At 37.7% G+C, this 21,592-nt stretch overlaps 4 protein-coding genes and 1 pseudogene across 4 annotated transcripts; 4 read left to right on the forward strand and 1 right to left on the reverse strand.

The window, feature by feature from the left end:
- LOC101294914 overlaps positions 1-872 on the forward strand; it is a 5,875-nt pseudogene extending 5,003 nt beyond the window's left edge.
- A 1,667-nt stretch (positions 873-2,539) lies between these two features.
- Positions 2,540-4,148, forward strand: LOC101295197 (polygalacturonase-like). Its single transcript, XM_004292095.1, has 2 exons — positions 2,540-2,986; positions 3,099-4,148. The coding sequence occupies exons 1-2, from the start codon at positions 2,540-2,542 to the stop codon at positions 4,146-4,148; spliced, it is 1,497 nt and encodes a 498-aa protein (XP_004292143.1).
- Positions 4,149-5,026: 878 nt separating this feature from the next.
- On the reverse strand, positions 5,027-7,224 carry LOC101295487 (transcription factor bHLH25-like). The gene is made up of 5 exons (XM_004292096.1): positions 7,220-7,224; positions 6,847-6,889; positions 6,025-6,555; positions 5,522-5,878; positions 5,027-5,436 (listed from the first exon to the last, which is right to left on the reverse strand). The coding sequence occupies exons 1-5, from the start codon at positions 7,222-7,224 to the stop codon at positions 5,362-5,364; spliced, it is 1,011 nt and encodes a 336-aa protein (XP_004292144.1). The 3' UTR covers positions 5,027-5,361.
- A 2,285-nt stretch (positions 7,225-9,509) lies between these two features.
- Positions 9,510-13,036, forward strand: LOC101299720 (L-galactose dehydrogenase-like). The gene is made up of 5 exons (XM_004289779.1): positions 9,510-9,865; positions 10,188-10,416; positions 10,558-10,857; positions 10,970-11,098; positions 12,755-13,036. Exons 1-5 carry the CDS (start codon positions 9,513-9,515, stop codon positions 12,884-12,886), a joined length of 1,143 nt encoding a protein of 380 aa, XP_004289827.1. The 5' UTR covers positions 9,510-9,512; the 3' UTR covers positions 12,887-13,036.
- A 7,374-nt stretch (positions 13,037-20,410) lies between these two features.
- LOC101300007 (indole-3-acetic acid-induced protein ARG7-like) lies at positions 20,411-20,966 on the forward strand. Its single transcript, XM_004289780.1, has one exon. The coding sequence runs from the start codon at positions 20,431-20,433 to the stop codon at positions 20,737-20,739; it is 309 nt and encodes a 102-aa protein (XP_004289828.1). The 5' UTR covers positions 20,411-20,430; the 3' UTR covers positions 20,740-20,966.
- Positions 20,967-21,592: the final 626 nt, after the last annotated feature.

Here is a 21,592-nt window from a genome sequence, read left to right on the forward strand (position 1 = left end):
CAGTGCGAGACTATGTGAGTGTTATCTCCACCAAGTATCCGTTCTGGAATAGAAGCCTAGCAGCAGATCACTTTATGGTTGCTTGCCATGATTGGGTATGGATAGTATCCTCTAGTAGTATAGTACTGTACATTTGTAACATTCATGCAATTACCATTTGGAGAAGCTCTGTTGAAACTTTATTCTGTTGTTGTTGTAGGGGCCAGAAGTTTCAAAGTCTAATGTTTACCTTCGTAGAAACTTGATTCGGGTGCTATGCAATGCGAACACATCTGGAGGCTTCAATCCTTCTAGAGATGTGTCTTTTCCGGAGATCAACCTTCCAAATGGAAAAACACATGGTTTAATCGGTGGACTTTCACCAAGGGTAAGAACTGTGCTAGCGTTTTTTGCAGGAGGACTTCATGGCCCTATTAGACTTCTATTGTTGGAGTTGTGGGAGAACAAAGATGAGGACATGATGGTGCACCAGTACCTTCCAAAGGGGGTTGATTATTATAAGATGATGAGAAAGAGCAAGTTCTGTCTTTGTCCAAGTGGATTTGAAGTTGCTAGTCCAAGGGTGGTTGAGGCGATTTACACTGGCTGTGTTCCCGTGCTCATCTCAGATCATTATGTAGCCCCGTTTTGTGATGTTCTGAACTGGAAATCATTCTCTGTTGAAGTTTCAGTTAATGACATTCCAAATCTGAAAAGGATACTCATGAGCATATCTACAAGCCATTATCTAAGAATGCAAAGAAGGTTGATTCAAGTGAGGAAGCATTTTGAGTTCAACTCTCCTCCAAAGCGATTTGATGTCTTCCACATGGTTTATATGGCTCAAAAGACTTAATGCCAGAGTTCATGATGGCCTGCTGGCGGCAACTTAACCACGCACTTTGAGTGGCAACTTAATCGATCACTTAGAGTTCTAGTATTTAGCTGGTACGCACTTTTGGTTGTTCAAGTTTTTGTGTGCAGTGATATATGGAATATATGCAGAGTAGAAAATGCTTTCATGTGAAACCAAAGAAGCTTAACTTGTAACTGCAAGTTGATAGATTTAAAGCAGAAAATTTTTGTGCTCTTGTTGGTAAAGCTAGCCATGACTTAATTTGGATTGTTGCAGCCAAATTATCTTTACTTAGCTGATGGATATTGAACCATGTGTAACTTCCATGCGTTTGTAACTGGTTCTGTTAATCTCTTATCATCCTATAGTTAATTTTCTTAAGCATATGATATAAATTTTGTTGGAGAGGAAAGATCTCACATCAGAAAAGGGATAAATAAAATACAACTTATAAGTGGATGGATCATATCTAATTGTACCGAGGCCTTTTGTGATTAAAACCCAACACCTTAAAGGTGGTTAAGTTGGGACAGTATCGATACAATGATGATCCACGGGCCACACTTGTCCCTGTTCTAGTTGGTATCAGAGCGGGTCCCTCTTCAATTACTTCTCCTAATGTAACGGGAGAAAGTCTCCCAGCATAATGAGCCCAGAATTGGGTTCATCGAATTGCCATCGGAAAAATTTCGATTGGCCCATACCATACCAAGTGTCTGCAATGGGTTTTGGACTGAAGCATTACCGATTTCTGATGTGGGAATTGGGCTGAATAAATTCCACGTGCAGACCTAAAAAGTTAGGTTGCACGTGAGGGGGAGTGTTGGAGAGGAAAGATCCCACATCAGAAAAGGGATAAATAAAATACAACTTATAAGTGGATAGATCATATCCAATTGTACCGAGGCCTTTTGTGATTAAAACCCAACACCTTAAATGTGGTTAAGTTGGGACAGTATCGGTACAATGATGATCCACGGGCCACACTTGTCCCTGTTCTAGTAATTTAAGCCTGTGTTTTGTTTTTCTGAAACTGTCTGGTACTCTGGTAAGGTAATAAGTAATTCTCTTCAAGGTTACACTTAGGCAATTACAAACGATGAAGTCCTTATGACAACACGAAGTTGTTCTCGATGTTTTGCAAGCATGCATGTCCTGATGTCCAGAAGATAGCATGAGTTTGTTCTCAATCAGTTATTATCTTTAAAATCAGTCTTACTTCTGCTGGGCTGGTGAGGCCTTCTCTTATCAGTTATAATGATCAGCAAATTGGGAAAAAAAAGAGCGATACAACATCGGAACAAAGTAGCACTTTTCCTATAACTTAAGGGAATGGGATGCCTAGAGGCAAGTTATTTCTGCTTGTTCCTACAACTGCTATTGTATTCCTAGAAGTAATAGAGCTTGTTATTGAAATTCTCCTGTTACTGAAGGAATGTCACGTACAGGGCAAGTCACCGGGCAAGTTCAGGAGACTTGCCTACTTTTATAAAGAAAAGTTAATACTTACCTATTTGGTCCAAATTATTGTATTTGATCGTTCCTAAAAGGAATAGGGGCTTGTTACATATTCGTTCCCTATAAATACACTCTCAAAGTTTGGAAGTTGGCAAAAGTGTCCCAACATACCAGAGAAGAAAAGCAGCAAGAATTTTGCATAAAGTTTAGAATTCCTTGAGCCCAACCAAAAATCCTACTTTCGATATGGATCAGAAATTGATGAACGTCTTGACAATATCTTTCTTGTTAGTGTTGGCGTTTACACCAGTTCATTCCTCTGTCTTCTTCGACGTGACTAGTGCAAAATATGGTGGAAAACCAAACACAGACATTACAAAGGCTTTGCTGAATGCTTGGACTGATGCATGCGCATCGCCGTGGGAGAGTACAATTTATGTTCCAAAAGGCACCTACGGATTAAAAGGAGCAATTTTCGTAGGTCATTGCAAGGCTCCTATTGAGCTTCAGGTTGAAGGCACATTGCAGGCTCCAGAAGAAACCGGCCAAGTCACATCACCGGATACTTGGGTTGGTTTTCGGTACCTTAATAGGCTCACTTTGTCAGGTGGTGGAACTTTTGATGGCCGCGGAGCACTCTCTTGGAAACAAAACGACTGTAACACAAACAAAAACTGCAAATCTCGGGTTGTGGTAAGTTTCATATCTATCTCAATAGCTAGTTAGGTACATTATATTGTGCAGTTGTGTTGCTTATATATTTTCTTTCATTTAAAGCTTATGATGGACTCATTTATTTGTGCAGAATATAAGGTTCGACTTCGTCAACGATACAATAATCAAGGACATAACTTCACTTGACAGCAAGAACTTTCACTTCAACGTTTTCGCCTGCAACAATATTACATTCCAACATGCAACCATCACAGCACCTGGAGACAGTGTCAACACAGACGGTATCCACATTGCACGATCAACAATGGTCACCGTCGCCAACACAAGCATCGGAACCGGAGACGATTGTATCTCGCTCGGTGATGGGACTTCACAACTCAAATTTACCAATGTAACTTGCGGACCAGGCCACGGCATAAGCATTGGCAGCCTCGGAGGGCACCGCGATGAACAACCGGTAACTGGTGTCATAATCAAGAATGTAACATTCAACAGCACGCAGAATGGTGCAAGGATCAAGACGTGGCCGGGCTCTTATGGTGGTCTTGTGTCAGATATACACTATGAGGATATTATCATGGTGAATGTCAGCAACCCGATCATTATAGACCAAGAGTACTGCCCATGGAACTTGTGCAACAAGAAGATTCCTTCCAAAGTTAAGATCAGCAACGTGAGCTTCAAGAACATTAAGGGCACGTCCACAACTCCGCTTGCCGTAAACTTTATTTGTAGCTGGAGCGTGCCGTGCGAGAATGTGGAGATTTCCGGCATTGATCTCACGTACACCGGACACAAAGGATTTATCAGTTCACAATGCTCCAATGTCAAACTGGCGACCATTGCTAACGTGACAAAAGCTCTTGCTTGTGGTAACTATTCGCCGGCATCAAAGAACCACACCGAGGCTCATTCTCCAGAAATTAGCCGATCCGAGAACCAGACCGTGTCGAAAAACCAGACTGAAACTGTTGCAGGAAATCGGAATGAGCCGGCCAGAGTTGATCAACGTAAGTATCGTCGTCTGCTTATGACGTCCTCGGGACCAGAAAGTGATGATCGCTTTTTAAGAGTCACGTCCTCCGCTCCAAATAATCGCAGTACTTGTGGGTGGCTACAACCGAGGGCAATAGTGCAGCTCCTAAGGGGTTTCTGGCTTCCCCTACATGGGTGGTTTTAGTTGGACGTTCTCATCAAATAGAGACAATTAGATCTATGTGTACGTGTACGTGAGTTCATAGAAACTACATACGTGCATGTATAAATTATTGTATGGGAAAATGCCTAATAAGCTAATTTACTCATCTAATTAATTAATAACCTTTTACAATTTAGTAGTATTTGTTTGTTATACTTATATGTTACAATTTGCCTAATGAAACTGTAAATTTCTTTATATTTTAAAGACCTTTCAATTGGCATGGGATTTTGATAAAGTCCTTACCAAGATCACAATCTAGCTTGGTGGGGCTAGGAGAATATTAGATCTGTTCATCAATCAACCTAATTAAGTTCCAAAAATAGTAGATTATATAAGACGACTCTAGATATGACAACAATTTCCGACTTTGAATATACTCTATGATAATGAGTGCTTGTCTGTAGTCTGTACTGTCAATTCTTCAAAGTCTTCCATCCAGCACCGACTTCATCAAACATCAGCTGTACACCCCACTAATAATACAGACTAATTTTCATAGACATGATGGTATTCAACTATTTCTCTTGTGATTATCTGATATCTCTTGCTGATAAGCATCTCTCACAGATTTGTATGCAGTTATGCACTATGATCATTTAGAAAGCGAAAATGAGAACTTTAATTATTATTGCATTACTGTAAACCAAAGTGGTACATATATATATATATATATATATATATATATATATATATATATATATAAGGCAGAGAAGCTCAAGAAACAAGTTCAAGATGCCTCTGAAACACTGACCAAACAAAGCGATAAGTTACAAAGGCTGCTTATAGTTTCACCTTAAAAACCCTTTTCCCTTGCCTAGCTATATATAGCTTATGCATAAGCAGAGGACAAAATACATGTGGGTAGAAAAAACATCTTAAAGAAGTTGTGAGATCACTTACTTAAACAGGTGGGTAGCATAACATGGTAAACAAGTTTACCATGCAAAAAAAGGAAGAAAAAAAACCCTCCTGCAAAACTAATCTGACAGCCAAAAACTTGAAGGTACTAGCTAGACCTAATAACTTATTGGTGACATAGTTGCAGGTCTTGTAAACAGATAGAAAATCTTAAAACTTGGACTGGTTGGATAGTTGAGGATCGAATTGCACCTCCTTGTTATCGTGAAGCTTCTAGATAGAGCATAGAAACTTAGAAAGAGATGAATTCCATGTTTGAAGTTGAGGCTTCATTTCACATGAACAAGTCGAAAGCTGAGCGTAGATTCTTGACGAGGTCCTTCACTGTGAGACAGAATTCCACTTCCATCTGCCAAAGGTGAACATGATATGTATAAACTATATACACAACAAAGTTACAATACGTATAGCTAGAATTGGCATGCCATAATTACCTGAGCAACAATGGTTACATCAACAACAGAACTACCAAATGTCATGACACTGCTATTGATCAACTTTAGTTGCAGTTTTTCTACTTCAGCAATTGTTTTTTCTACAACTCCTTTTCTTTTCTCACAATGAACTCTAATCAGGACATTGTTGTCACAGAATCTTGCTTCAATTTGTGGCAATGTCTCCTCAAACGACACAGTGGAGTTGTTATCACCATTTGCAATGAGATGTGATCTTTTCACAGAGACAACCGTTTCCATCTTTTTCACTCTAGTCTGCTCCTCAAGTATCTTTAGCTTCTCCTGTAGTTGCTTGATGTACTTGATAGCATCTCCAAGAACCGAAGCCTTGTCTGTCTGTCAAAGCAAGACATCTCATTAAGAAAGAACTGATCACATGCATTTGTTCTATTTTATCCTTGTTAAACTAGCTACATGGTGGTATATATGTTCAAGTTCATACTGATGCCTTTAAGAGATTTAAGTTAGGATCGATCTGTTACCTTTTTTAGGCCAGGAACCATTGCAGATAAAGCAATAAACTGTTGACTAAGCTTCTCTCGCCGCTTCCTTTCTGCCATTATATGAACTTGAGTTTGCGAAAGCCTAGTGTTTGTGCTGATCCTGTTTGTTCCATGACCGGCCTTCAATAAAGAATTTTGGTTGCCAAATGAAGCTTGAGAAACCAATACATCAGAAGGGAGATGGTTGTTGATGCTCTTTGAGCATAGTGTCTTCTCCTCCTTAGGTTTAGCAACCCCCACTTGGTTTGTGTTGCAAGAATTGACAAAGGAGAGAAGGTTTGGCAAGGCAGCAAACTGAGGGTTCGGTGGACTCCAGTTGTTGGGTTTGAGCTGTTTCATGGGTCTATCAATGGAATTCTGAGAAGTATTTGTAGAAGTTTTAGGATTAAGAATCGGGTGACAGTGAGAGTGCTGCAAATTCTCTCCAAAGGCAGCTGCTAATGGGAGCATGCTGAGCTCATCGAGAGAGTTCATGTGCCACTGGTTGATGAAGAAGGAATCCTCCATTCCCTGCAAAAGATTAAAAAAAAAAATCTGTAAGTTTATGGAAAACTTGCTCCCAAAAAACCATCAAATTCTTTGACACTTCTCATCGAACAGCCAAATGACACAAAACCAGTTCATCTCTTACCAAATGAACCTTGTTGTCTCAAATTCAAAGCACTAAAATCATAAGAAAAGTCCAAAGTCTACCATATATATGCTGAATAATTCTTAAATTCTCAGACAAGTAGAAGTATATGGTGTGTCTGTGTTTGTTAAAAAATTTGGGTAGCAAAAGGGGTTCAGAATAGGCTTTACCAATTCAGTTAGTCCTCCTATCGACGAAATCTCCATCAGCGAGCTTAGCTTCAATTCTTACACCTTCTGGCCGGTCTACAGCTCGATCAATTAAGGAGCCTGCAACAAGCTAAGTTAGTACTTTAGCCTTCAACAGACGCTACGAATCGAATTTAATTAAAGCATACATTCTCTGATCAACTAGTAGTAGTAGTAGATCGAAATACTACTGGCATGGCAATAATAAAGCTAGCTTACCCTTCAACAATATCTGATACCAAAGCTTAGTCTCTTCTAGCTACCAGTTAATAAGGCCTTGAGCTTTACATGCGCTTCATCTTTTATAGCATCAATTCCCAGTTGCTTGGCATGGGTGTAGTTTACCTATCTGTACCTCATCTATGAACAGCTGCACTTTCTCTCTCTTTCTCACGGTCTAGCTGATGTGAAATCGATCAGGTCCAGACAGCAGTAGCCATTGAAATTAGGAGACTGACCATTTAATTAGTGTTTCCATTATTATATTTTTCGTTAATTATTTGAGGTTTTGACTACAGAAAATATGATTAATTAGTTGACGTGGGACTTCCTAATCAGATTATATAACCAATTAGGAATTCATGTTTGTTGCTTTGTAGACTTTAAAGTATGATCTTCACCAACTAGCCGTTGAAATTCTCACCAAGGTTTGCTCATGAAGCAACAAAGGTAGTAGAAAACATGGTCTCTCGCAAGGTCGTAATCACCAAAGCCAACCCTTGGAATTATTTTCCACAGCCAAAACCAAGAGTTTCAAAGCCAATTATGAGTTTTGTGGGTAATTAGGTCATTTAAGCCTATGATTATGGCTGCACAGAGAGTTCAGACGCATCATTTTGGATATTTTAGAGTGACGGTGATGATAGATCATGAAGGATATTACAAGTATTTTTATGTTGCTAGCTAAGAATCACCTTCCTTATTCAGAAAGAAAAAGAAAGCTTGGAACCTTCCATTGACTCTAGGGTTCTCGTTTGACGCTTGCATTGTTCCATTAAGAGGCTAGCTAGGTCGGCATAGACGTTTTTAACTTTGTATCAAAGTTCATGTACGTGTATTATTGCCCGTGTTGCAACAATGATTCAACTTGTGATCGATCATCATGTATATTATAATCGAATTGACACGCATTATTTGATGGTAAAAGAATTTAAAATGAATTTAAAATATATATATGTATGCCTCATTATTACAATCGAGATCATATACGCTCTAAGCAAAAGTTATGTACTAGTTCTTTCTTTTTGCACAATGGATGCGTGTGCATTTGTGTTCATACAAAAAGAAAGCTGTCGAACTTAGTTTGATACGCATCACTTTCTCTCTAATTAAATTCACATTCATCATATATATGGTTGTTTATATAGTTAAGTGTTCATCGTCTTTTGCTTTTATGAATGCATGCGCTTGCATATGCTGGACGGTTCCGAATAGAAGAACTTCCGCAGAAGTACTTGAGGCCACAACAGCTAGCATTCAATCAACCCAAGTTTTTGCTATAACAACATAAGCAAATATTGTTATTGTCGAAATTGAAAGTGATCGAAAGAATGAAGAGTTTTCATCATCAAATTACATGTCAAAAATGTGATGTGATCAGCTTTAGAGTTTAGACTCGGTGTGTGTACACATGGTAGGATATATGAGGAAGAAGAACTTGGAATTCAATTATTCCACAATCTATCGAGTTGAATATCGATCGGATTAGTTGATTTATATTTGGGTCATGACAGCATTGACATTGACACCATACTGTGGAGACTAACAGTAGTATTACTAGTCGATCAGTCTATAAATTTACACTTTACAACATATCACCTTGATGTAAATTAAGCACTCAAATTAAACCTAGCTAGTTTTAGTTGTGGCCAGATTAGCTAGCTAGACCAAGAAGAGGGTGGAATACAACAAGACGCAGAATGAGCTACTGGCAAGTGAAGGAGAGGACAAACATTCTATGGAGTTATTGTTCAAGGAAATTTCCGGGAAGTTCATTCTAACTGTGGAGTATACAAATCATTCAACCTTCGGTTTGTTTGAACTTTAATTTTCACATTTTTCTTGTAGAATTAAACTTCTGGTTGTTCTTTCGTTTTACAAGTCGGGAATCTGTCGGATTGTTATGCTTAAGGCAGGGTTTTGTGCTAATTGGTAGTTTAATTGTCTTTTGTCAAGTGAAATGGTTATGCCGAGGGAACTCATCCATAATACATCGCACTGGTATGAAGTTGATCTTTACTATTAAAAAGCCGGACACGGCTTTGGTGTCTTTGATGAAGTTTTTTTTTTTATTTTAAATAACCTAAAAAATCAAGGTAGCAGAAAAATCTTAAAGATATAAAAACAATAGTTTCTATGGACTTGTACTGTAAAACACTACGAAACTCAAAGACGAAAAAGAAAAGGCCGCGTTCATCTTATTCTGATGGAGCAATTATCTATAGAAAATAAGATGTTCTGATTAGCAGGTTCATCCCAATTGGAGCAGTTCAAGCCACTCATCCTACTTTAGGACGTTGTGATAACAAATTCTTTTTTCTTTCGTATTTTTACTACTTAGATGTATGTTTTGTCCTCGTGCATCACTAGTACATTATTATAATTCAAAATGAAATTGAAGGTGTGGCAGTACATGCCACATTGTACTAATGACTATACATTATTCGGTAGTATGGTGTGGTACATGCCCCATTGATACTCAAATTCTAGCAATAAAGCATGGGCATTTTAGTTGCTCCAGACCCAACCAAGCCAACCAAGATATTCAGTTTCCAGAGACACACAATTCCCCACTTCACTACTACTTCACTTCCCAAATCTCTGTCAAACCAATGGCCAAGGTCGAGCTTCGAGAACTGGGCAACACAGGCCTCAAGCTCAGCTGCGTCGGCTTCGGGGCTTCCCCTCTCGGCAACGTCTTCGGCCCTGTCTCTGACGAAGAAGCCATCGGCTCCGTTCGCGAAGCCTTTCGCCGAGGCATCAACTTCTTCGACACCTCTCCGTATGTAACAATCTCTTCAGTTTCTATGTGTTCTGTTATGTTTGGTTTTGTATGAAAAAATGTGAGCAAAGTTTGAGGCTTTGTAATACCGTGTTTGGTTACAACGTAGGAAACTGAAGAGCTGGGCTCTATGTTCAATGCTGATCAGAGACAAACTATCAACCACTTTAAAATTCTCATTATTTCTTGTGCTTGATCTAAAGGAATAGGCAATGTTTGATATCAGATGATTAATTGGATTGAATTCACATTTTTATTTTGATATGAATTCACATTAATTGGATTGCAATGTTTTTATATGTTGTTTTTGGCTGATTCTTAGGTACTATGGAGGGACATTGTCGGAGAAGGTGCTTGGTAAGACACTAAAGGCTCTGGGAGTTCCGAGGAGTGAGTATATTGTGGCAACAAAGTGCGGACGATATGCTGAAGGTTTTGATTTTAGTGCTGATAGAGTGACTAAGAGCATTGATGAGAGCTTGGAAAGGTTGCAGCTAGATTATGTGGATATATTGCAATGCCATGACATTGAATTTGGGAATCTCGATCAGGTGCTTTGCTGTTTTTTCTTCGAGTACTTCAATGCCTATTATTTGCCCTCAAATCTTTTGTTGTGGAATTGTTGAGTATAACCAACAGTTAGTATGTGATATTGATGAAGATCTTGTTCTCTTGTTTGGTCTTGTAAACAGATTGTCAATGAGACAATTCCGGCTCTACAGAAACTGAAAGAAGCAGGGAAAATTCGTTTCATTGGTATCACGGGACTTCCTTTAGGAATTTTCACATATGTTCTTGACCGGGTGCCACCTGGCACCGTGGACGTTGTTCTGTCATATTGCCATTACAGTATTAATGATTCATCACTGGAGGATCTACTGCCTTACCTTAAGAGCAAAGGTGTTGGCGTAGTTAGTGCATCTCCACTGGCAATGGGGCTTCTCACCGAGCGTGGTCCTCCAGAATGGCATCCAGCATCTCCTGAACTCAAGGTACACTTTCTCAAGTCGGAATTTTATTTCAGGCCTAAGTAGATTGTCTTGTTTACAAGTTTAGCATATCTTGTTTTCTTTAAACTTATTTATATGTTTGTGCACGTTGCAGTCTGCCTGTCAAGCTGCTGCTTTTTATTGTAAAGAGAGAGGGAAGAACATATCAAAGTTAGCTATGCAGTACAGCTTGTCAAATAAGGATATCGCATCAGTGCTGGTTGGCATGAACTCCATTAAACAGGTTATATTCCATCTCTTAAGTTTAACTTTCACATCATCATTCAAAGTATATGAATACGTTTACAGATTCACAACACTTCAGATGATACCCTTTTTTTTCTTGTCATAAATGTCGATGAATAATTGATCATTGAATCGTAGTATTTGGTTGCTTATGAGTTAAGAAGTTAGGATTTATAAAGAGAACGAAATAGAATATTCGTCACCTTCTTTCTAAAACTGTTAATCAGATCCCTGCTTCTTTTATACATAACACTGAACTATGTCCACTAACACCACATAACTCTAACTTAACATCCATCTATTGACCATAGTCAGACAGCTTGAAACTTTTTAACAATATCTAGCTAGAGCCGGTTCAAGCCCCCCCCCCACCCCCCCCCCCCCCTCTCTCCCTTTTGGATTTAAGGAATGAAAACACTGAATAGAAAGAGGCTTTGCCTCGTTATTCTTGGAGAAGGAAAAATGCATATGGGTGATCAAATTCCCAGACAAAGCAAGGCCTTTAATAATACCTCAGGCTAGCCTGCGTAGGCCATAAAATGACCTTGTAGGATGAGAGCATCCATGAAACCTTAAGTTTGCACCATATAAGCATCTTCTCAAAAGTGACCTTGCAGAAATGCAATAAGCTGACTGAACTCCCACATACACGATGAGCCTGATAGTTGTTGCTTTTCAACTTAAAGTTTGTGTAACCAACACCCGGTTGTTGGTGATAGACTTTGCTCTTTCCTGGTATTGACCAATACTGTCATTAACATTGTCTTTGATTCTGTAGACCTACTTGCAGAAGACTCAACCCATGTCAGAGTCATTGCAAACAAGCTTCCGTGTTCCAGTTTGAAATGGTTTACTATATTTCGTTAGCCATAGCATTGATAGGTGTGATAGCAGTATAGTTGGTGGGACCGTGGGAGTGATAGGAATGGAAAGGGTGAGACCAACAGCTGGTGAAGAAATCTTGTGCATAGTATCTGTGAATGTTGGGTTTGTAGATATGACTGACCTTAGGTTGAGTGTGCATATGATGAAATTGTTGAGTGCCAGTGCTTGGGGAGGCAGTAGAGGGAGAAACAGATGAGTGAGGTGCATTTGAAGTATGATTAGAAGGAAGCATAGGAGCGTGATGATAGGAAATGAGAAGGGTTTAGGGTGTAGAGTTTAGGATTTAGAGGCTCTGATGCTTAGTTTGAGATCATATAACTTTGCAGATAACTACACAACTTGTTCTTCTTTCTTAGCCAAAGAGTAAATCTTCCAGAGTTGTACCACTTCCATCGTTGCCAAGTAGATAGGGGCTGTATCAACAGCTTCCCTCAACCCTAGAAAACTTAAGACTCCAAATTGGTTCCAACTTTTTAAGTTCTGGCTACTTTTAAATTAGATCTAATTTTTTAGTTCTGGCTACTTTTAAATTAGATCTAATTTTTTAGTTCTGGCAACTTTTAAATTAGATCTAACTTTTTAGTTCCAGCTATTAGTTCTGGCAACTTTTAAATTAGATCAAACTTTTTTATCTTGTTTAAGTTTACTTGAAGAGCGCTGTTTTACGATAATTGTTCTTGCTGACTTAATATGTTGAGTTACTACTTGGATGAACTCATATGAACACATTCTTGTCTCTTTGTTGTACACAATCATTTTCAAAAATCAGGTCGAGGAGAATGTCGCTGCTGCTGTGGAGCTTTCAACTGTTGGGAAAGATGAGCAAACCATATCAGAGGTTGAAGCTATTCTGAAACCTGTCAAGAATCAGACTTGGCCGAGTGGAATCCAGCAGAGCTGACAATTGTATTGTTCCAGCTTGCATGTAACTATTTGAGTTGTACTTCTACACTTTTCAGTTGCCTGGATTTGCCCTATTGGCACGATATTAATATGCTTTCGGAGCCTGACTAAAAGTTTGGAGTGAATCAATAAATTTGTTGTATTTCCAAATCTATGCCTAGTGATCTTGTTGATTGTTGTCCTTTCCTACCTTTGAGGCAGTTTTTCATCCACTCACTGCGTAGGTAGTTCATAGTCTAGTCTATACTCTATAGACTGCCCTCCTGTTCTTGGATTTTCTAGCTATTCTGCATGATCATGATTTATGGGTAGATATTGTTTTCAGAAGATGTTCAAGAGCTCGAATTACTATTTTGTACTTATTTTTTCATTAAGCATTGTTTCGGGCATCATAGTTCACTATCCACATATTCTTACGAGGCATCCAAATTTTGCATGATTTTGTTTATAATGATTTAAATATTCTCCGTCTCCAGGTGAGACTTAGGCTAGAAAATCCAGGTTAATTGGTCACCTTTGATATAGTGCAAATGAGCCCTTTTGGGGTTGAATACTAATAATTAAGTTGGATCCAAATATATGATCGAAGAACAAGTTATACAAAAGCATAACGACTTTGATGCTTGGTTTCCAGTACAGTCAAATAAGGATTTCTCATCAGGGCTGCTTTGCATGAACTCTATCATACAGGTTCTATTGGATAAATTTAATTGACCAATCAAGTTCTGTAACTCAGTCTAAAGACACAAGCATGTGGCTTTAGGTGTATGTAGTATCCTCTTTGATATTTCATCCCTATATATACAGATACACAGCCATAGAAACTATCATCCCCAGTTTTCAGATCGTCTTACAGAAACATTCAAACATAACTAAAGAACTTGTCTTTCCCCACTAAAGTCTCTTCACACCCTCTACACACAAACTATGGGTATCAAATTGTTATCAACCATCCGGCGATCTCTTATGAGGTCTAAGTTTTCAAGTTTGGCTACTACGAATGTCCCAAAGGGCCACTTTGCTGTTTATGTAGGGGAAGAACAGACAAAGAGATTCATAATACCAAAATCATACTTGAACCTACAGTGGTTCAGAGACGTGCTAAGTTTCTCTTAATAAAAGTTTGGATTCACTCATCCAATGGGTGGCATCACTATTCCATGCAGTGAAGAGGCTCATTAGCTTCAGTCAAACTTGTTTACATTCCTTGTAAGGATCATGTCTTACAGACATAGCTGATCAAACTCAACAATTTTGCACTATGAAGAGTAGACTAATTTTTTTTTTTTTTTTTGTATTAAATAAGAAATTTTACTGCTTCATCATCAGCCAAAAGGCACTTTACATACATATGATTATGAAGAGTAGACTTGTAAATGTCATCTTTGTATTGTTATACTTATAGGTAATTCAAGTTCGTTTCCAATATCTGTTTCACCTGCAAGAGCTGATCTAGTACTACTTATCCTGGATGTTGAAATTGTTTGGTTCTTCAAAATCATTTTCCATTACGATTTCCAACTTAAGTTCCTAGTGTTCTTAAGGTCAGGTCCTTTTGCAGAGACACCCAAAAAACCAATGTGCAAGAAAAGACTACAATCACCTGATGGTTAAAAAGGAATTATACATGTTTTCTAATTTGGTGAATGAATTATGGTTCTTCTATTTTAGCATGCAACACAACTTGCATAACCTTGTGTCAAAGCAAGTTCTTGAATATTATGGATAGCTTATGCATAGCTTAAACAAAGGTCTTCAATGATTATTTTGAAGTTCTTCATTTGTTGAGTTTTTGACCTCTTCCATAATATAGTTCTATAAAACCACCATTCGACCACAGAAGAATTTAGTGGTAGTGGTAATCAGTGAAACTACCCAGACAGACCAACAATTAGACCTCTGGATTAACACTGATAGCATCCTGATCAACAAATAGGTCCTATACAAAATCCTTGTTTATCTAGTTCTGTCTAACAATGAATCAACAGTCTACAGTCGACTCCTAGTCATGGACTGTCCATGTGAATTTGTCAAGAGGTGACCCCAATTATAATGGTTTAGCTAGCCTAAAAGGCAATCTAAAAGTAGATATCAGGTAATGGAATTCTGGGGTGGGTCTAACTCATCAGCACAAGCAAAAGCTTATTTGTTCACTGAACTTGTCACTGAACAGAGCTTAAGTCCATGTTCGAATATTTTAGACATGCGACTATTGTAAGTCAGAGAATCCGAGTATCTTCTTTAATAATTGGTTCTGGTACTTGTAATGCTAGAAGCTTCACATAGGTCACCACAGTCAGCACTGCTTTACTAATTGTAAGTTGAAACATTATGCAAAAACTAGTTGAATAGCAAGAAATGCTAGTCGTTCCGAGGTGGCTGCACATTGCATAGTCATGTGACTCATGTCATTACAACTTGTGGGTTCAAGTTCTTCCAAGTTTCCCTACTACTTATCCCTTCACTGCGTACCAACTTGAACAACCAAAAAACAGTTTAAACACTTGTCGATCTGGTTGTCGTGTATAGAGACAACAGATTGAATTTGGGGTTGCTTGTGACAAATTCTTGATGAATCAAATGGTTTGTCCCCCAACTGAGAAGGACCTGACAGTTTTCATAATGCTTTGTCTTCTGTCACATTCATATCCTGGCATAAAAGAACAGAGATTATGGCTGAAATGTTTAAGCCATATGCCATATCCCACAGAAAACACAAACTGGTACAACAGACAAGTCCAGTAACAACTGACAGATGAACCAACATGTGTGATGATACAAACTTTGTGGAAAATAAGATCTGAAATGATGAAATCTATGTTAATTTTCCAACCATGTGGTCAATTCTGATATTTAATTTGATTGGCCATACATGGAATTGATTAAACTTATCTAATAAGCCAGGTAAACATTTGAATTGAAATTGCATAGGTGAGTGGTAGGGAATGATGTCAAGCAAGTTGCAACCTTTATTGGATAAATTGACCAATCATCACTGAAAACCAGACTTGAGACACAAGCATGTGAATCTTAAGTGTGTCTATCCTCTTAGACATTAGATCCTATATATACACATATAAGTATACACACACACACACACACAGGCACAGAAACACAACTAAAGAAATCAGCATCCTAAGTCTCCTCTATTATAACAGCTTTCTTCAAATCTATCCAGTATCCACACAAACAATGGGTATCAAATTGCTATCAGCCATTCGACGATCTCTCCATATGGCTAAGCAATCGAGTATGGCTACTACAGATGTTCCTAAGGGCCACTTTGCTGTTTATGTGGGAGAGGAACATAAAAGGCGATTCATAATACCAGTATCATACTTGAACCAGAAATGGTTCAAAGACCTGCTGAGTTGTTCTGAGGAAAAGTTTGGATTCACTCATCCAATGGGTGGCATCACTATACCATGCACTGAAGAGGCCTTCATTGGTTTTAGTTCTTGTTCACAGTCCTTGTAATGAGCTGATTCGACCAAAATAGCTGATCAAAACTCATCAATTTTGCCCCCTGAAGAGTTTTGGCAGTCACTTGTAAATTTCATCTTTTCTATTGTTGTACTGAGAATTAAATTGGAACCAAATTTTGTTTCACCAGTACTGACCACTTCAGTTAAATTATTTGCTTCTTCACAGTTACCTATTTATCTTCCTACATACTGCAAATTCTGCACTGTTGTGTTACTTTTGTCCCCCATACTACAAGTTAGGAAACAAAATAATCACCTACTATATATTTTAACCTTCATGATCATCTTGACATGCTCAGAGAGAACTAAAGACTTATCTGATGGGAAGAGAGTCAAGAGCTAACTTCAAATGGGGATAAGAAAATATATACAGGTTACCTAGTGCAGAACACACAAATGGATCTTGGTTTCTAAAAGAGGTCTTGATTTGAAGGTCGAGCATGAATTATGGTTCTGCCACTTTACCATAAAACATAAGGTAAAATTAGTAATGGGTAGCTGAAATGTCGTTCTTCCATGATTCTGTGATGATCTTCTCTTTATTACAATAATATACTTCTATAAAACCACAGACCAGCAGCAGAAAATTTAGTGTTAATTTCATAAAATTACGCGGATAAAACTGACAGTGAGGCCTCTGGATCAGCACTCATCATATCCTCAACCTATAGGTCGTATACAAAATCTTTTTTTTTATGTACCTCAGTTTAACCTGGAATATACAGTAAACAGTCGAATCTCTCTCCTCATGGAGTGTTCATGTGAAGAAGTCAAGAGGGGACCCAAACATAATGGTTTTGATTGCCTAAAGATAATCTTAAAGTAGAAATCATGTTATGGGTTAGCTACTGACACTAAAGAAAATACTGATTATAGCTCAAATCCAAGTTCAGTGGTTTTAAAGTAGAAATAATGTTATGACTAGTCAGTCTTACTTCACTGATAATTTTTTGAAACATTACTCAGAAAACTCTGTAGACCTTTCAAGTTGAATCACCTTAATATATTACTGGCTGCTGAAGTTAATTAAATGCAGGTTATGATATGTTAGCTAACCCATATACCTTTCAATGTGAAGTATTTTTCATATTTCTCTGTCTAACTGAAACTTTAATTTCTACACAAGAAATGAATAATTCAGATTTAAAATAAAAGCTCTTCAAGATAACTCATAAGATCAGAAACATGCTTGAGACATTTAGCCTTTGACAATAGAACTTGGAAGGAAAGCAATAATGGGAGATGGCTGCAGCCTTCAGGAAAAATGCCAAATGATTCAACAGTGAAGTATGAATATACTAGAATAGCAATAAATGCTACTAGGCTAAGCTGCACATTCTTTAGTCATGGCATTACAATTTGGGCTTCAAGCATCTTGAAGTTTTCATACTCCTCAGTCCTCATTCCTTCACTGCATACACTGACTTGAACGACAAAAAACAGTCTAAATACTTGCTCTTGTTGTTGTGAATAGAGACAATTCGCCATTTTATACAGTAGTTGCCACTTATACGTGAAGAGACAACTAATTATAATTGAGGTCCTGTTTAGGAAAAGAAAGATGAATCACATGGTTTGCTTCCCAACTAATAAAAATTGTCAATTTTCATACTGCTTAGTCTCTATCCCAGTTATATCTTGGCCTACCATGAAAACTATTTCCCATGTACCATCACTTTCTGACTAAACGTCCAACCCTCTAAAAACACAAACAGGTGAAATAAGCCATGTGTGATCAATGGTTCAAAGATGCATTTTTCTTCCCTCCATTGATCAGTAGATTTTGATCTTCCATGTTATTTCATCATACATGGAATATGACCATGAAACTTATCGATCAAGAGCTGGTAAAGGCAGCACTAGGGAATGATGTTAAGCAAGTTGCAATCTTTGTTAGGATGAATTGACCAATAATTCTCATAATCTTTGAGAAGCAGACTTTAAGAGTTTAGAGTTGAGACAGATGCATATGGACTTGAGTGTGTGTAGTTTCCACTTAAACATCTCATCCCTATATATAAAGACAACTAAGAGAATATCACCCCAATGTCCTCACTTCCTTGATCACCAGATTCATAAGGCTTTTTTCATACATATCATACAAACGATGGGTATCAAATTGCTTTCAATCGTCCGAAGATCTGTCCATATGGCTAAGCAATGGAGTGCAGCTACTACTAATGATGTCCCAAAGGGCCACTTTGCTGTTTATGTAGGGGAGGAACAGAAAAAGAGATTCATAATACCAATATCATACTTGAACCAACAGTGGTTCAAAGACTTGCTGAGTTGCTCTGAAGATAAGTTTGGATTCACTCATCCAATGGGTGGCATTACTATTCCATGCAGTGAAGAAGCTTTCATTGGTTTTACTTCTTCTTTACACTCCTTTTAACGATCTGATCTGACTAAGCTAGATGAAAACTATTCACTTTAGCAGTTTAGCACCATGAAGAGTTGGCATTACTTGTAAATTTCATCTTTTGTATCCTTGTACTAAGAATTTAATCAGAACCCCATTTTTAATTTTGTTTCACCAGGTATAAGTTAGCTTAATTGTTTTCTCCCTTCATACTGCAAAGCCTGCAATCTGTGTAGCTTAGCTTCCCCATACAACAATACTGAAAAGAAAATTTATCATTATTTGAATTTAGTACTGATATTCAGGGTTTTTCTTGACATGCTCACAGTGAATGAATGAACCATCTAATTGGATACAACATCCAAATCCCTCACATATATTATAAAACAAACCAAGATATGATATACCTATTGCAGAACACTGGAAAGCATCTTAGTTTCTAAAAATGGTTCTAATTCTAGAGTTGAGTACGAAATGGTAACAGAAGAATAGCCGTTCTTCCACTTTGACATAAGATAAGATCAGTTCCCAAATAATGATACTTGATCAAAAATATAACTGAATCAACTGATGAATAGTGTATTAGCCAAAAAAAAAGAGAAAAAGAACAATAATAGAGTTTTCAAAGAAGCACTTGAACCATATCTGATGTTTCTTAATTCTCTGGTGCATGTATAAATCAATTAAGAATCAATGGACCAGCAACAGGAAACATTTGGTGTGTTAGTAGACCCAAAGCTGCTTGACTTACAACTTTAGTGCAATTATTTGTTTACTGACTAATACAAATCTTATGGTACTGTACGTGAGAACTGAGATCATGGATGGATATATAGACCTATATTTGGTCAAAGCAATGTGTATGACTCATAAAAATCAACAGAAGCTTACAGTTTTTGGCTTAGATGATTTACAGATCAACATAATTTAGCAATAGGAACAACAAAATCTCCAGAAAATGAGTTATGTATAGTGACTGCATTAGGAAAAGCTTTGTGAATCATAAAGAATGAGATGATTGGTTCAACTCTACAGTCTAATACCTGTCCCTAGTCATGTGAATGAGTCAAGAAGGGACCCAAATAATGGATTATTAGCTAGCCTAAAAGAGAATCTGAAAGTAGAAATCCTGAATTGGATTACTTCTGGTTGCTGTTCTTCAGCACAAATAAAGTCTTACTAGCTGGTTGTCACTAAAAAAGCTACAGAATAGGTGAATAGCCAAGTCCAAGTTCAGTGGATTTTCTATCTATCAACAATGATTCAGTGACTCGAGTATCTTCTTTAGTTAATCCTGGTGCTACTACTGTCAAGAACATGCCTAACATAGAAAGCATCAGTACTGGTTTGTTAATTATTAGATGAAACATTAATCAGATAAGTCATATAACTTTCAAGTTGAGCCACTCTTTATCGGTTTCTAAAGTTGGTAGGACTATATGTCTTGGATAGCTAAGGCAACTACCATGTGAGCCCTCACCAGGTCCTTCACCTGATGTGTTTCTCAACGTTGTTAACAGGACTCTTGCAATTTTATCCACTTTAATGTTCGAACTATTTGAATACACCCACTATATATATTTAGGTTACTAAACATGCCAATTCATCAAACCAAATCTGCAATTCTCAGTTAAATCGCTACAACTTCTCTGTAACTACCTCCGAGGTGCATTTCCTTATTTTTGAATTCTGAAGATGGGTATCAAATTGATGGGTATAGCTCATGCCAAGCAGAAACTCCAGCGAACGCTTTCAGCCAGATTAGGAGCTATCACAGACACTAATGGTATTGATGTTCCGAAAGGCCATTTCGCTGTTTATGTTGGAGAAGGCAAGAAGAAGAGGTTTGTGATTCCAATATCATATTTGAACCATCCTTTGTTTCTAGACTTGTTAAACAAGGCTCAAGAAGAGTTTGGATATGATCATCCTACAGGTGGTCTTATAATCCCATGCAGTGAAGACTACTTCATTACCCTAACTTCGGCTCTAAACTCCTCATGATCATAATAATGATAGTTCTGTACTTCTGTATATGACCGGAAACAGGTCGATTATTTAACCAATTAATTCATTTTTCTTTGAATTTTGATCCTACATTTTAAAGTAACAGAACTTGAGGCTAATAAGCGTGAGTCTCTTAAGTTTTGTGTTAGTTGTTAGTGCTTGAGTAATACCACCCTCTAATATGTTTTTTTAATTTCTAGTCAAATTCTTCACCATCACTATCTACATCTTTATGGTCTATTTTGAGTTTTCTGAACTTCAATGTGTACAATATGTATCTAAGAACAACAAAATAGATATCAAGAAAATCTAAGGGACAATAACAGAGTTACAAAATCTAGATCGGATAATTGTGAACTACAATAAGGGGGAGAAAAAGACCAAGAGAAGTTCTTACATTATCATTTATTACTCCGATCCCATTCCTAGCTTCTGCATCAGACATTGATGTATTCACCATCAACTTCAAAACCAGAATCAGTTTTAGAACCCTTACATTCACCCTTTTCTTCCACTGCATCTCTAACAATCTAACATCATTATTATCACATCCAAGACATGTAAAGTGGCCATCATGCAACAGTAGTTCATGAAATTCAACGGAAGGTCTCACTGTTTTCTGCTGGTTGTTATTGTTTTCGTCTAGTATTGTTGTATTGTTGGAATCCTTTGTTAAGTCTTGGAGAGTTATCTGGGTGCCGATTCCATTGTTGTCCTGCAATTCTTCAAAGTTTGTCTCCGTTTGAAGGATCGCTAGTGTCCGTTTTGATTTCTTGGCAATTTTCCTTAATTTGGGCAGACTACATTGAAATAACAACGCAGCCACAGAGGCTAGGGTCGGTACTTGTTG

The sequence above is a fragment of the Fragaria vesca genome, linkage group LG2, assembly GCF_000184155.1.
Source record: "Fragaria vesca subsp. vesca linkage group LG2, FraVesHawaii_1.0, whole genome shotgun sequence".
NCBI classification, from domain to species: domain Eukaryota; kingdom Viridiplantae; phylum Streptophyta; class Magnoliopsida; order Rosales; family Rosaceae; genus Fragaria; species Fragaria vesca.

Excerpts from the sequence above, each read along its gene's own strand:
- LOC101299720 (XM_004289779.1), top strand. The coding sequence starts at position 9,513 with ATGACTATACATTATTCGGTAGTATGGTGTGGTACATGCCCCATTGAT. Across the intron at positions 9,866-10,187 it reads AACTTCTTCGACACCTCTCC|GTACTATGGAGGGACATTGT; the intron begins GTATGTAACAAT and ends GCTGATTCTTAG. Across the intron at positions 11,099-12,754 it reads GCATGAACTCCATTAAACAG|GTCGAGGAGAATGTCGCTGC; the intron begins GTTATATTCCAT and ends TTCAAAAATCAG.
- LOC101300007 (XM_004289780.1), top strand. The coding sequence starts at position 20,431 with ATGGGTATCAAATTGATGGGTATAGCTCATGCCAAGCAGAAACTCCAG.
- LOC101295197 (XM_004292095.1), top strand. The coding sequence starts at position 2,540 with ATGGATCAGAAATTGATGAACGTCTTGACAATATCTTTCTTGTTAGTG. Across the intron at positions 2,987-3,098 it reads ACTGCAAATCTCGGGTTGTG|AATATAAGGTTCGACTTCGT; the intron begins GTAAGTTTCATA and ends TTATTTGTGCAG.
- LOC101295487 (XM_004292096.1), bottom strand. Across the intron at positions 6,556-6,846 it reads TAGGAGGACTAACTGAATTG|GGAATGGAGGATTCCTTCTT; the intron begins GTAAAGCCTATT and ends AATCTTTTGCAG. Across the intron at positions 5,437-5,521 it reads ATGTAACCATTGTTGCTCAG|ATGGAAGTGGAATTCTGTCT; the intron begins GTAATTATGGCA and ends CACCTTTGGCAG.